The sequence below is a fragment of the Salarias fasciatus genome, unplaced genomic scaffold (assembly GCF_902148845.1).
Source record: "Salarias fasciatus unplaced genomic scaffold, fSalaFa1.1, whole genome shotgun sequence".
Classification (NCBI taxonomy): Eukaryota; Metazoa; Chordata; class Actinopteri; order Blenniiformes; family Blenniidae; genus Salarias; species Salarias fasciatus.
Window position 1 is genome coordinate 30,163 of NW_021941277.1, and position 13,686 is coordinate 43,848.

A 13,686-nucleotide genomic window follows, 5' to 3' on the forward strand; every position below is an offset into this window, starting at 1 on the left:
TGCATAATGTAATGTCACAAAACAACAACTTAAAAGCAATAACACAATTGAGTTTGAAACGAGAAAAACACCCCCCTCGAGAACATGTCCCATAATGCCTTTCGGCCATTCACCCCAGACCGCCGCTACAATATGCTTATTTTGTGATGGGGAAAAAGACAACAGGTGCAGTTTGCAACAAGAAAAAAAAAAATCCTTCACCAGCTTGAGGTGTCAAAGTAATTACCCGTTTGCCACAATTAGGTTTCGTTTGAGGTTATTTTCATGTTTCTCACGATGGCGTGGGCATCCTGTAGCATCTTGATATTGTAGCAGAAGTCCTCTCCACTCACACCATCACCCAGTAAAGGGCCAGAGATTCTGGAGTTGTATTGATCTTTCTCAGATATATTTGGATTAGTTGCAGTTTTATTTCACTGATCTGCATCATTTCTTCCATTTTCATGCTCTCAATAGCTTTGACAGTGATCAGACCAAATACTGATGTTTCTCCAATGGAATCCCTTTGAAATCTGCATAAAGTGATAGAAGGTAAACCATTCACACATATTTTGAAAAACCTCTTTAGATCCCCCACAGCCCAAAATATGTAGCTTCTAGTAGTAAACTGCGTTAAAAATGACAGGAAGATTTTGATTCAAGATGTTGAAGCAAGGTTATTCAAGGTTTAACTTCCCAACCAAATCTGTCGCTGACCCTCCTACAAACACTTCAGAGGCTGAGAGCTCTGATATCAGCCACATTTTGCCTTCCAGTGATTCCTGCTAAACCAACACAAAACACAAGTGCGGCCGACGAAATGTGAGCTCTGTGAACATGTAGCAGTTGTTTACATGTAGCCTCCTGATTTAGCAGTGGGACAGACATGAGGGCTTTGATACCAGAAGATGCCTCTTATCCTCAGAGAGTGACGCCATCACACAGGTGCTGGGACTCTTTCCTTCATCCGTGGTGCTGTGTGGCAGTGTGCTGGTGTGTTTCTGGCTGTGACGTCAGGTAGCAGAAGGCTCTTTCAGTCCGTCACACTCTGAGCGTGTGTGTTCACCTGTGGATCAGACTGGACCGACACACACTTGGCCTCTGCTGCGTTACAAAGTGACTCACTGCAGCCTGGAGGGTCAAACAGCTTCATCTCACTTCATTCTGATCTCAACTCAGTCAAACAGGAGCAGAACTCAGAAAGCTCATCATCACACGACTCGTCAACCTTCAGCTCGGTTTGCACTGCAAATTTGCACCTGTTGTCTGGTTTTTACACTCTGTTGAATTCACAAAGCTGAAACTTGACATGAAGAAATATTTTAAATAATGGAGTTTAAAAAAAGATGATTATTAAAAAAGTCAAGTAAAAACTATGTAAATAAATGAGGTGATGATATTTCTGTTTACTTTAGAAGTTATTATACGCTGTATGCTGTGATTCTGATCTGGGAAACATTAAAGACATTCATAGCCAGTCTGCTCATCTTGTCTCTTTATTCATTCTGACAGTTTAACATGATCCTGTACATCCTTGAAAAATGTCACCATGTAGAATTAAGATTTAAACATTTAAAATCAATACAAACCTTCATCAGTCAAAGCATTTCCTCAAAAATGCAACATGATTTCTTCGACTTCCTTTGTTGCGGATGCAAGTTTCAACATTTTTTGTTTTGAGCCTTGAATATATGTTTTTAAATTATGTCGTATCAGACTGAACTCAAATATTCAGCTTTAAAATTATCATCATGAAAAGTCACAATCACTTCACACATGCATGATGATGCCACAACTAAACTGAAGGAAATTTATCATCATCAAGAGAACAAGAACAAAAACACAACAGTCATCACATGTCGTTTTAAAACAGATCTCATGTCACTGGTTAAAACTCACTTTTTCCAGTGTCATGTTTACAACTCACTAAAATCATAAATGTAACAAAAGATTATTCACGCTAACATTTCACTTGTTCTCAAAATGCGTACAAGAACATTTTAATGTTTTCTCATCAAAATAATCACTTAACAGTAGGGTTGTCCTCAGATAGTCGACGATTCGATGATTTGTTCGAAGGGGCCTGATTCGACTACCAATCACGCAGTTGAAGCATCGAAAAAATGTGGTTATTAAACGAGGACCATCCCATCACAGCTGTATGGGGGTGCTGAATGACTGATTTTACATAGAATTGCTTGTTTTTTCCAAATAAACATGATATAAAGCCTATTTGATATACATGTTTGCCTATCAAATACACTGTGGAAAAATTTACTTAAAAGGTCTAATACACGATTTTCTCGAAAAGACGAAGCCCCAAGTCTGTTACTCACTTTTTGAACAACGGGCATGCGCCAGACCATCCGCCCGGCTCTCCTGCTTCTCCCAGGAAACGCACAAGTGTACGAGCGCGATCTCCTCTTCTCCGGCGTGCACGGCTCTGTTTACAGTTTCTGCGATCCGCCTCGCTCATAAATAAAGCTTTTTTTCCGAAACAGTTACAGTTTCATTATGTCAGACTCGCCATCGGTAAGTACGAGCTCAGAAGCTCACCGGCTACATAAACACTCTGAATGCGCATGCGCAAAAGGGAGAAGCTGATTGGACGCAAGCACATAGAGCCGCCTTACGAAAGCAGCTCGTCAGAATGATTGACAAACAGACTCACCAATTATTTAGGTGATCCACCCGGAAATCAAAATTGTGTATTATACCGTGTATTGTACTTTTATTCAATACTCTATTTACTGTTTGTGAATGAACCACCATGGTGAGTGGCACAATCCGATTTTGCGCAGAGCTCCGTCACAGAGCAGCATCTCGGTGGTGATTTGGCTTAACTTTAAAAGGTTCAAAATGTCAGAAAAAAAACAGAACTTCAGACCAAGTCAAAAATGATCCAAAAAAAGTCAAATGCAGATTGTGTCCTTTCATATCATTTCACAACAACATGGCTTTCCACCTTAAACGGGTAAGTAGCCAGATAATTGGGCTAATAAAAGACGGTTCTGTTACTCAATTCTCATTTTTAACGCTGATGCTTTTATTTCGTTTAATTGTAATATTTTAGGTTATTATTATATTATTATTTCTATTTATCTAAAAGGCTAATTCTATTTAATTTAGTGTTTGTTTTTGCATGGATGTTGCGCTGCGAAACGGACCGACACAGTGCAATTAAGCCTATTTCATTTAATTTGAGCAGATAATGTGAGAAATTGTTTAGCCAAAAAATGTGAGCTGCCCGATGCCCTGTGTAGGCATTCTCCGCGGCCCCCGCGGCTCCCCCCGCTCCGCCAAACAAGATGATAGATTCGACTATCAGTCGACTATTGGCAGAATCGGACGAATCAGATTCGACTATGGAAATTCTTAGTCGGGGACACCTCTACTTAACAGTCATGAAACAAATCTAAAGTGATGATAACAGTATTTACAGTGATCAGATCAGGACGAACTGTTAAAGTAAAATACCTCTGTGCTATGATGGTTTCTCCTCTTTTACCTTACAGTGTCATGATGTTTGGAAAGTTCTTTGAGATAAATGTTCATGAGGCAATGATACATGAATCAATGTATATTTTATAGTGAATGCTAAAAGTTCTCCACACTTCACCTCATTTTCAGAACACAGTCATGATTACTTCAACTGGTGGAGTGCATCAGAGTTCCACCTGTTCATATTTTGGATTTTCACAATGTGCTCAACAGAAACACGACTAGTTTAGTGTGAAGTCAAGAAAAGTGTTGTTTAATGTGGTGTTAATATCTATGTCATAACAATATGATTCACTTCATGACATGTGAGTCTCAATGGGTAGATTATAAAATATGAAACTCACTCTACACTCAAAGTAAGTGACGTGAATTAAAAGTCTCACTTCATGTAAAATGACTTTTTCAGGCTTTCTTCTGCCTGCTGATGTGTGATCTTTCTCCAAGCTGCAGGAATGTCAGCAGGCTCTGCATTATACTGTTTGGCAAAGTCATCATTGTACTTGGTCATGATGTATGTCCAGTAGTCTGAAGCCTCAAGACTTCCATCTGGAAAAATATCCCAGTCAGGGAATATTTCTTTGTAGCGCTTGTAAGGATGGCTTTCAATGTTTCTCTGAGGATAACGAAAGCAAACATCACTTTCAACAAGAGATGAACAGATGTCAGTGGAAAGTTTCATATTACACCTGTATCTACCCAGACCCTGTGGTCGGTGTAATGAGGCCCTGTGTTGTGTATGAGCTTCTCCTCCAGCCTCACAGGGAACAGCACAGAATGGACACTTTTTGCCACATCCGATCACTCTCTGGAAAAGCTCATCCTGAGGCTGCATGTGGAGACATTTTAGTTTGTTTTTGAACGTTGATGTTTTGAACTTCTCTCTCAAAGAATTTTTCATGTCATTCAAAGAAATTGTGAGGTAGTCAGCAAACTTGTTCTGATCAGCATTGTTCAGGATCATAAATGCTCCAAGTGCATCCTGGGAAATGACCAGTTTATAACCAAGTTCTTTGCAGATGTCCTCCACTAAAGTTTTCACATTCTCTCTATTTTGTGTTTTGGCCTTTTGGATGGCTTCATTTATGTGGCTGACACTTGTCTCAAGATGTTGATTCTCAAACTCAGATGTTTTGGAGGAACTTGAAAAATCTTCCTGTATTTTTTTAAGGATCCACTTCTTTACAAAGCTCTCATAGGAGGAAGTGAAACTCAGGTAGTCATCAAAGCTTTCCTTTGAAAGCAAATCCAGTAAAATGCAGTACTGGAAAGTGACTCGTGTGCTGAATTCCTTCTTCTTCAGCATTTCATCCACAATAGAAAGACCCAGGTAACGATTGATGAAGTCTTCAACAGCAGGTTTCAAGCATTTGTTGACAAACTCTTCAGCTTTCTTCTGGCACTGATCCCGTTCCTGAAACACATCTTTGAAATCAGCAGTTACTGAGTGATAGTTTCTGTGTGTACAACTGTGTGATGGAAATTTCTAATGAATGCATGCTTAATTGTTTTGCAGTGCTTAGATTTATTTGTTATAACTAACCAAAGCTCTCACATACTCAGATGTGTGAGGAACCGCGAATGTTTTGTCTAGAATTAACTTTTCCTGATAATCTTAGCTTCAGAGCTGTGGGCACTCATGGGAGTCTTCCTGTGTCCAGCCTATGGCTGGGTGCAGTCAAGGCCTCTGGGAGTGTACATGGCAGATAGTTATTATGCTACGTTCACACCGAAAGCGTCGCGGGCGTCGTCGACGCTTGCGACGCCTCGAAGCTGACGCTTGTGACGGTTCAAGCACGACGCTGACACCAAGTGGTCACAAAGCTCACGACGCTTGCGACGCTCTTGACGCGAGTCAGTTTGTTGGCGCGCGGGAGGCTGTGATTTCTGTTTCCAGCAATGGCGGATCGCATCAGGAGAGTGGCTTGGCTTTATTTGTTAAATAAAGCCAGACAGCGTCGTCGGCGGGCACATTGGCGTCGTCTCTGGTTTCATCCCATTATTCAGAGGCGTTCTGAATTTGGGGAGTTTCACCATTTGCTCCAGGAGCTGCGGGAGGATGAGGGTCGCTTCCAGGGCTACTTTCGTCTCTCCCGGGCCCAGTTTGACGACCTGCTGGCCCGCATCGGTGCTCGGATCACTCTCCAGGACACCAACTACAGACGCTCAATTCCTCCTGAAGAGCGCCTGTCCATCTGTCTCCGGTTAGTCAGTGACATTGTATTATGATGTTATCTTACAAAATGCACTTTTTATCACTATAAGCACATATAGTGCTGGATAAATTAGCATACAGACTTGGGAGACAACAGGGTCAGCCTATCCCTACGTTTTCTTTTACTTAACGTTATTTATATAAAGTGCAAATATGCTAAGCTGGTGTAGATTTGTTCATATGTAGCCCGCTGTAATGTATGCTAAACTTATTAGCAGCACTAAACGTGTTCTGAACAGGCGTCATTACAGAGAGCTAATGTGACAACTATGACACCTAGTGACAGGTGACAGACACGCAGTATGGACTAAATTATTTGTGACAATATCTACAGATGGAGTTATTTATGTTTTATGCTCCCCACGTGCTATGCATGTTACTAAATTTACAGTAAAAAAACACAATGTCTGCTAGTTAAATGTCATTTGCAATAGGTTTTATTTTATTCCATAGACAAGAAAAAAATATTTTCCATTTTATGAGTAAAGTAATATGATTATGTGGTCAAAAATATGCAATTTATTATTGCTTGCAGGTTTCTGGCCACTGGGGACTCCTACAGGACCATCGCCAGCAGCTTCAGGGTGGGCATTTCAACTGTCTCCCAGATAATCCCACAGGTGGTGACAGTCATCTGGGAGAGCCTGGTGGAGGAGTTTATGCCTGTTCCTGGAGCAGAGGAGTGGAGGTCCATTGCGGAGGAGTTTGAGGAGCGATGGAACTTTCCTCTGTGCTGTGGTGCTGTGGATGGGAAGCACATTCAAATGAAGGCACCCCCCAACTCTGGCTCCCTGTATTTCAACTACAAGTTGCACCATTCCCTGGTCCTGCTTGCAGTTGTAGATGCGAGATACAGGTTCAGGGTGATAGATGTTGGAGGTTATGGCAGAACCAGCGATGGAGGGATCTTTGCCAACTCCGCCTTTGGCCAGGCTCTGCGTGCAGGTACACTGGATCTGCCTCCAAACCAGCACTTACCCGGAGCTGACCACCGAGGATCCCAGCCTCATGTATTTGTGGCAGACGAGGCGTTTCCTCTTCGCCCCTACCTGATGCGCCCCTTTCCTGGACGTGGTGGCCTAACCCTGGAGCAGCGCATCTTTAACTACCGCCTCTCCCGGGCCCGGCTGGTGGTGGAGGATGCGTTCGGGATTTGGTCGTCCCAGTGGAGAATGTTCCACACTCTGCTGGAAATCCACCCTGAAGTTGTTGAGAAATGTGTGAAGGCGACGTGTGTTCTCCACAACTTCATGAGGATGTCTGCAGATGGGCGAGCGCCTGCATGCAGAGGAGCGGTGGAGCAAGAGGAGCCACTTCCAGGTGTGCGGCGGATGGGGGCCAACAATGCGACCCGAGACGCACTCAACACTCGAGATGTGTTCATGGCCCACTTCTGTGAGGAGGGAGCAGTACCGTGGCAGCCAGCAGAATAGTCATGTCCTCACAGGACTGACCCACAACGGCTCTTTTAAGAGCCACCCACAAATACCTAAAGAGCACTCCTTCTATTATAACATTTAAGCAGCTACATTTAACAATGTACAAATAAAATGTGTATATTAATGTTTTTCTTGTGTACATGTTTCTATATTCAATACTCTTTGGAGCTTTTTTTCCATCCTGTTTGCAGGTAATGGCTGCCAGACTCTACTCCTTCCCCAGACTTCTGTATCATCACAACATGCACGTTCAGACCAGTCTAAACAACACAAGGTGAAATAAATAAAACAAATTTCCAACAGAAAACTGTTTTTTTCCTTCTAAGATTATATGAAACTAAATATCTACAATTGGGGAAATCAACATTTTCAATCAATCAGGATTATAAAATGATAAAGGTGTGCTTAAAGTCACAGTCAAAAACAGGAGTTGCAGAGAGCATAATTTTTTTTTATTTAACAAAACATAAAACTATATACATAAAATATAGAGACAAGAATAGAAAGGATCTTAATTGGAGGAGGTGCGGTGGAAGAGGAGGGACACACCGGAGTCTGGTTCCTCTCCTGCAAAAAGTGTCACCTCATTCAGGTCAAATTACTGAGTTGGCTCCAATTGTTCCAAATTTAGCATAAAAGTGCTGCTTTCATATAATAGTTTGTGTATTTGAAATTTGACAAAATCTTTTGATTGAGGCGGCACTTTTTGCAGGAGAGGAAGCAGAGAGAGGAGGAAGTGCTCATCTTCTGAGTAAGGTTTCCTCAGTTCTGCCAGCAACTCCCGCTCAAACGCTGATGGCTCTGAGCGGTCCTGGAGCCTTCTTCTTTGCCTCTTACGAGGTGGCCCTTTAAAGAAACACAGGACAATGAGAATCCTGACAGCTGAAATATGTTTCACCCACAATTCAACCAATTATTACAAAGAAAATAACATAAGCAACAACTAAATTCTGTGTTAAAAGAAGAATATGTGTAATTTAACAATATCTAAACAACTTTTATGTTAAATTATGTCAAAGTAAATGAGCATTCATAGTACAATTGTTATTTAAACTGACCATGATTATTTCACATCTGAACAAATTCAGTAAAATTCCTAGATTCACAGTTCATCATTCAAAGACACACACAAATGAATGACTATTGGACCCAAAAGTATGATAAAAGTTTCAAAAGAAATATTTTCTTGACACAAGCACGTAGCTCTCCAAAAATATACATCTATAGTATTTTTTGGAATCTACTTGATTGTGTGGATCTTTTTCAAAGCTTCTAAAATATTCCTACATTCTCAACCTTAGCAAAATTCCTGCACACCTGAAGGTGTAGGAGCAGATGAAGGGCCAGCCTGCGCAGAAGAGGCAGAAGAAGCAGCAGCAGCAGGCACAGGTGACTCTGGGTTAGAAGAGGATGGTTCTGTCCCAGGTCCTATGTCAGCAAGTTCTGTATGAAAAAATAAATGATTAAATAAATGCACCGTTTCTGTTTTTGGTTCTATTTTTCCAAAAAAATAAATATTATTTATATTATTTCCACTGCTTGTACTCCTGCTACTAAATATCAAGGCAGCACACCGATCAGACAGAAATCAATGTATTTTGTTTAGCTATCATAAAATGTTTGTGTGAGTGTTTTTTTTCAACAAAATCAGACATAAAGCACCTGACATCCCTGCTCCTGCTTCTTCCTGTGGCTCTTCTGGGTGGTCATACCCTGCTTCCTCCTCTTCCTCGACCCTTGGCAACAGCATGTTGCCTGACGTCTCCCGTGGGGCGATGTGGGGGTCGAGGAAGGATAAAACAGCTCGGTATTTCCACCCCTTGGCTGACCCTGCCTCTGAACCACTCTTCTTCCTCCTCTCTTGCTCCTTCCTGAACTCCTTGGTGTACTTGTCTCTCAGGCTCTTCCACCGATTTTTGCACAGTTCCTCTGTATAAACATTGGTTTTAGCGGGAAAGATAGCAGCGGCTGTACAATGTTCTGACTGAATGCAGCACACAATACAGCGCGATGAAAAGTTTAGATAACTTACTTGGGACCCCGATCTCCTCGCTGATCTTCCCCCAAGCAAGATCCTTTCTATTCTTGTCTCTGTAGTGGAAAGACGACGTGTCGTACAGCTCCGGAAGAGCGCACACAGCCACAATCAACTTGTCCTCCATCGTTGTCTTTCTTTTCCGGACTCCTGGTCCTGACGTAAACGACGTGAAACGTAGTGACGTAGCAGCGGAGGGATCGTCTCTGATTGGTTGACGCTCAGCGGCAGCGCGTCGAAAGTTCAGTTTTCCCAACTCTCAAAAAGTGACGCTCACGACGCTCCTGACGCCGGAGATGAGCGTCGTGGGCGTCGACGCTCGAAACGCTCGAAAAGCGACGCTCATGACGCTCCTGATGCGCCGCCCCGCCGCCCGCCGCTCCACGACGCTCGTCCACCATCGACTTTGCATAGAAAAGCGACGCTCACGACGCCCGCGACGCTTTCGGTGTGAACGTAGCATTAGAGACTTGCACGCCCCTGAGAGGGCAGAACTCACCCTGTTACTCTAGTGACTGTGTGATTTCTCAGTTGCGCAGCTTAATAAATTGAGACCACCAAGAACTCACCGTTTGATGCCCTTTGTTAAATAAAATTGCAATTACAACAACTCCAATCCCACATCCCTCAAAAAGCTCTCCCGGTGGGTCTCTGTGGTCAACATTTATCAGGTCAAAATTCATGCAAATGTGAAAGTAGTTTTCCAGTTGAAGACTGATGTCTCTACCAGCGAGGATATTGAAGCAGAGGACTGCAAGGCATGAATGAATTTAACAAAGTAAATAGCTTCACCAATATGTTCTATTAACCTTGTGTCGACCTTATCTTATTTACAACCTGACTATTTTAAAATAAGACTGTTGCCAAAAATAACAAGGAAATGGCAAAGAAATGTGATCCAAAGACAACATGTTGAGTGTGGGAACAGTGAAATTGAAGGGATTTTAAAATCAAAAACCCTGTTTGACACATCGATCCATCACTTTTTATAAATGCTGCATAATTGATCTTTCAGCTCGGTGTTTTAGACGTTGCAACTGTGTTCACACTTTGAAATGTTTTGAGGTTAATGTTTTCATTTCTACCAACCTGTTTTTAAAGCAGTGCTGTCTGTTATTCTACATGGTTTCACAATGGCATCGAGATGGGAGTGAAGATAACTGTCATTTTTAACTGTTTTTAAACTTTTTTTAAAGTCAAACCTTGTTCATTTTTTCTGAACAGATTTGATGTTTACATGTTATTTCAGTCAATGATACTTTAGTTTGAGAGAAAAGGTAATTCAGGAATTTCATGGACAACTATATTGTGGCACTTTTCCACTGGTCCCCGCTTATAGCCTTCTGCCTTGGTTCCTGCACGTTTCCATTATCAGATACTTTCATGGTCCCCGCTGGTCCCTGCCCCGCTGAGGTTCCAAGCGGGCCAAAGGGGGCCGAGAACGTGACGTTGGAAGATGGCCGGCCACTGATTGGCCACTGTCTGACTGCAGTGCAGTCAGTGTGCCGTTAGTTACAGAACCGTGACAGCGACTGCCATTTTTTCCAATGAGGAACAATATTCATGACATACATTAAATGCCAGTATACAAAACCCAAGGTCAGAATACCAAATAAATTCTGAAACCAAAATACCACCAACACAGAGAGAGTGTGCTCTCTGACTGTTTCTTTTTGAAGGGGCTGACCGAGAAGGGGCTGTCTGAGAGCTTCAGGTTTGTGGATATATTTACTGCAACTACATCACCAGATTTACTACTACTAGGAATTACATTGCAGACACAAGTAACCAACCCCCAAGTAAGTGAATAGCAAACTAACTGTCTGTTGACGTGTGTGTGTGATGTGCCCCATAGTGTACACCACACACTGTAAGATTAGAATAGAGAACTCATCAGGTGTGAGGTCTCTAAAATCAGGGAAAGTTCAAAGAATCCTGTAGTGTGTACCAGCCTTAGAAGTAAGTGGAGGTAGAAAGCTACTTACAGTTCTCTGTGAAAAAAAGTTTGGACGCCCTGACTGTCAACCAAAGGAAATAATACTTTGTTTCAATCCAAATATGTTTTCTATTATAATCATTATTTAACTTACATGTTTTAGCTGTTGTCATGGCCGGACAGTAAAATAGAAATGTTTCATTAAGCAAATTAAAACATCTCATATTTTAAACTGTCTGCATTGTAAAATAATGAAACTGGAATGTTGGTTATTGTAGTTGTTACTTGAGCTGCACTCCTGTAACTTACTGTCATATTGAGGAGAGTCTTCTCTTCTCTTGGGGCCAAATGAAGCACCCAGTCCATCATAGAATTCCTTGTTAAAGACAAAGAAACAAATAAAAAAACAATAATTGCTTGAACTATTCTTTACCACAGCATTTAAGATTTTCTGCTACGATTCTGTTTTGTTCTGTCCCAGGAGTTTCTTGACCTCATCATCTGAATTTTCCATCCTGTCTTCACTCTCGGTCCTCTCAGTCAGTCTGGATCAAACTACCGCTGACTGAAGGTAACAAGAGAAAAAATGAAAAGGCAGCGAGACAAAGTGCAAATCCACATGAAATCTACACTTGAGATTATAAAAGCAGAATGTAAAAAGTACAAGAAAGTCTGTAGCTGAAAATTCAATTAAAAACCTAATACAACTGACCTACTCAGCTGAATTGTCCATGGTAAAGTAGCTCCTTCCTGTCTGCAAAGAGTTGATGTGAGTGAGGATTGCATGTGACAGTGACCTATTTAAGTCATGTTCCACACCCAACAGATAAGACCATTATTTTATTGTTTTGATAAGACAAATCATAAAGAAGGACACAATGGCCTTCGTCTCAACAATCTTTCAAACGGGTGTCAATCTGAGCTATGAGCTCATCGTATAACAGGGCTCACGTGGCATTACCGAAATTTTCGTACCTCACCGATCTCAGCGTTTGAATAATCGGGTGTTGATAAATGCGGCAGGTAAATTTATTATCTGCCTATAGATAATCTGCAAGTTAGATAAGCTGAGGTCAGTGGATGAACACAGGAGCTATGCGTTCATTTCATCGGTAGGTGGCAGCACTGCTGCATGACGGTGCTCAAACTGGAACCGGAAAACTCTAAACGGAACTTATTAGAAGACTTCCGGTCTGATTAAGATAAACTCAAAATATTAAGAAAATAAAAACTCTGTACAGACATCCTGCGATGACCTGAAGCGAGTTTGTGACTTCACTTTTATCATTTAAAGGCAGGGTCCACATCCTTGTGGTTGAAATAAACCAGGTTTTACGGGTTTTCGTGGTTGACAAAGTTAGCTTAGCTCTCTGTCCACTGTGCAGCGCTAACTAGCCGCCACTGGCTTAGCTGAATGTATTGACGAAGTCGGACGGAAGTGGCAAAGTCACGTGATCTACCGAGCAACCAGTGCCGGCATTTTGAAAAAGGGGAAAACAACGCCTTTGCAGCATTAAGATCTACCTATGATTCTGTGATATTTAATAGACTGCTGACCTTATTGTGTGATAAAGAAGGGCACATCTTGTACATTAGGATGAGTGGTGAGTTTCATCTTGATTACTTGGTCATTAACATGTTACGCCCTGAAATATTCACAGTTCTGAAGCCACGCACACTGAGGTCAAACACAGAAAACGAGCGATTTTGGCAAAAAAAGAACTTTTTTGGAGCTGGAAATCCATCTGGTCAGGTCTGGGGTGGAGGTGTATCAGGATGAACTCTTTGAAAGAACTAAAAGGGGAATTAAAAGAGAACATAAAATCGCTGTCTGGAGGACGATCACTGAACCGCTTCGCCTGGACGAACGGACACCGGCTGAGGTCTGAAGAGATTATAGGTCCGTTAATTTACCCCTGATATTACAAATAATGAGACCGAGTCACGCTATACAGCTCCGGTTTTTATTGTTTCGTCTAATGATGTCTTAAGAGTCAGACAGCAGCGACACCACGGCCAGGTCTCCTTCCCACAGCGGTCCCACCGAGACACACACTGGACCCGGTGCTGAGCAGGACGCAGGACCGAGCGGACCCGGGACTCAGGTCTCGATGGTGCCGCGTGGCATCTGCTCCCGCTGCTAAAACACAATTGATAGAAGTCTGAATTAAATGTTTGACTAAACGTCCTGTCTGTATTAATCTCCCTTTAGCTAATATGTTATTTCTAGGCTACTGGCATCACATCACTGATTAAATAATTTGCTAAACTTTAGAGTTTTATTTACATTTCATTAGCGGAATGACCAGCACCCTATCAGCAGCAGAATAATAAGCAAAAGCATGATAACAATACAACTTTAAGAATCCAGCTCATTAAGAACATTTAAATAACCGTACTCGACCGTTCTGTCTGAATCTGATCATTATTAACATTTAAATAACCATTCTATCTAATTTTTCCAATTTCTTTGATTCTGTGAAACTTTGAATTTTGAAAATCGGTAAAGAAATGGCTGAGATAGATACATTTTTGCCCCTGGCTTTATCTCTGTCAGTTTTGTACCGATTTTCGAAATTTAAAA

At 41.8% G+C, this 13,686-nt stretch overlaps 1 protein-coding gene and 1 long non-coding RNA gene across 2 annotated transcripts; one reads left to right on the plus strand and one right to left on the minus strand.

Moving 5' to 3' along the window:
• Positions 1-3,229: 3,229 nt before the first annotated feature.
• Positions 3,230-7,125, plus strand: LOC115384679 (protein ALP1-like). Its single transcript, XM_030086920.1, has 3 exons — positions 3,230-3,238; positions 5,524-5,681; positions 6,228-7,125. Exons 1-3 carry the CDS (start codon positions 3,230-3,232, stop codon positions 7,123-7,125), a joined length of 1,065 nt encoding a protein of 354 aa, XP_029942780.1.
• A 520-nt stretch (positions 7,126-7,645) lies between these two features.
• On the minus strand, positions 7,646-8,993 carry LOC115384680 (uncharacterized). The gene is made up of 3 exons (XR_003930928.1): positions 8,794-8,993; positions 8,449-8,574; positions 7,646-7,977 (listed from the first exon to the last, which is right to left on the minus strand). It is a non-coding gene; the product is annotated as an uncharacterized LOC115384680 (long non-coding RNA).
• Positions 8,994-13,686: the final 4,693 nt, after the last annotated feature.

Bases quoted from the DNA above. Each gene is read 5' to 3' on its own strand.
- LOC115384679 (XM_030086920.1), top strand. The intron at 5,682-6,227 runs GTTAGTCAGTGA...TATTGCTTGCAG, and splicing joins CGCCTGTCCATCTGTCTCCG to GTTTCTGGCCACTGGGGACT.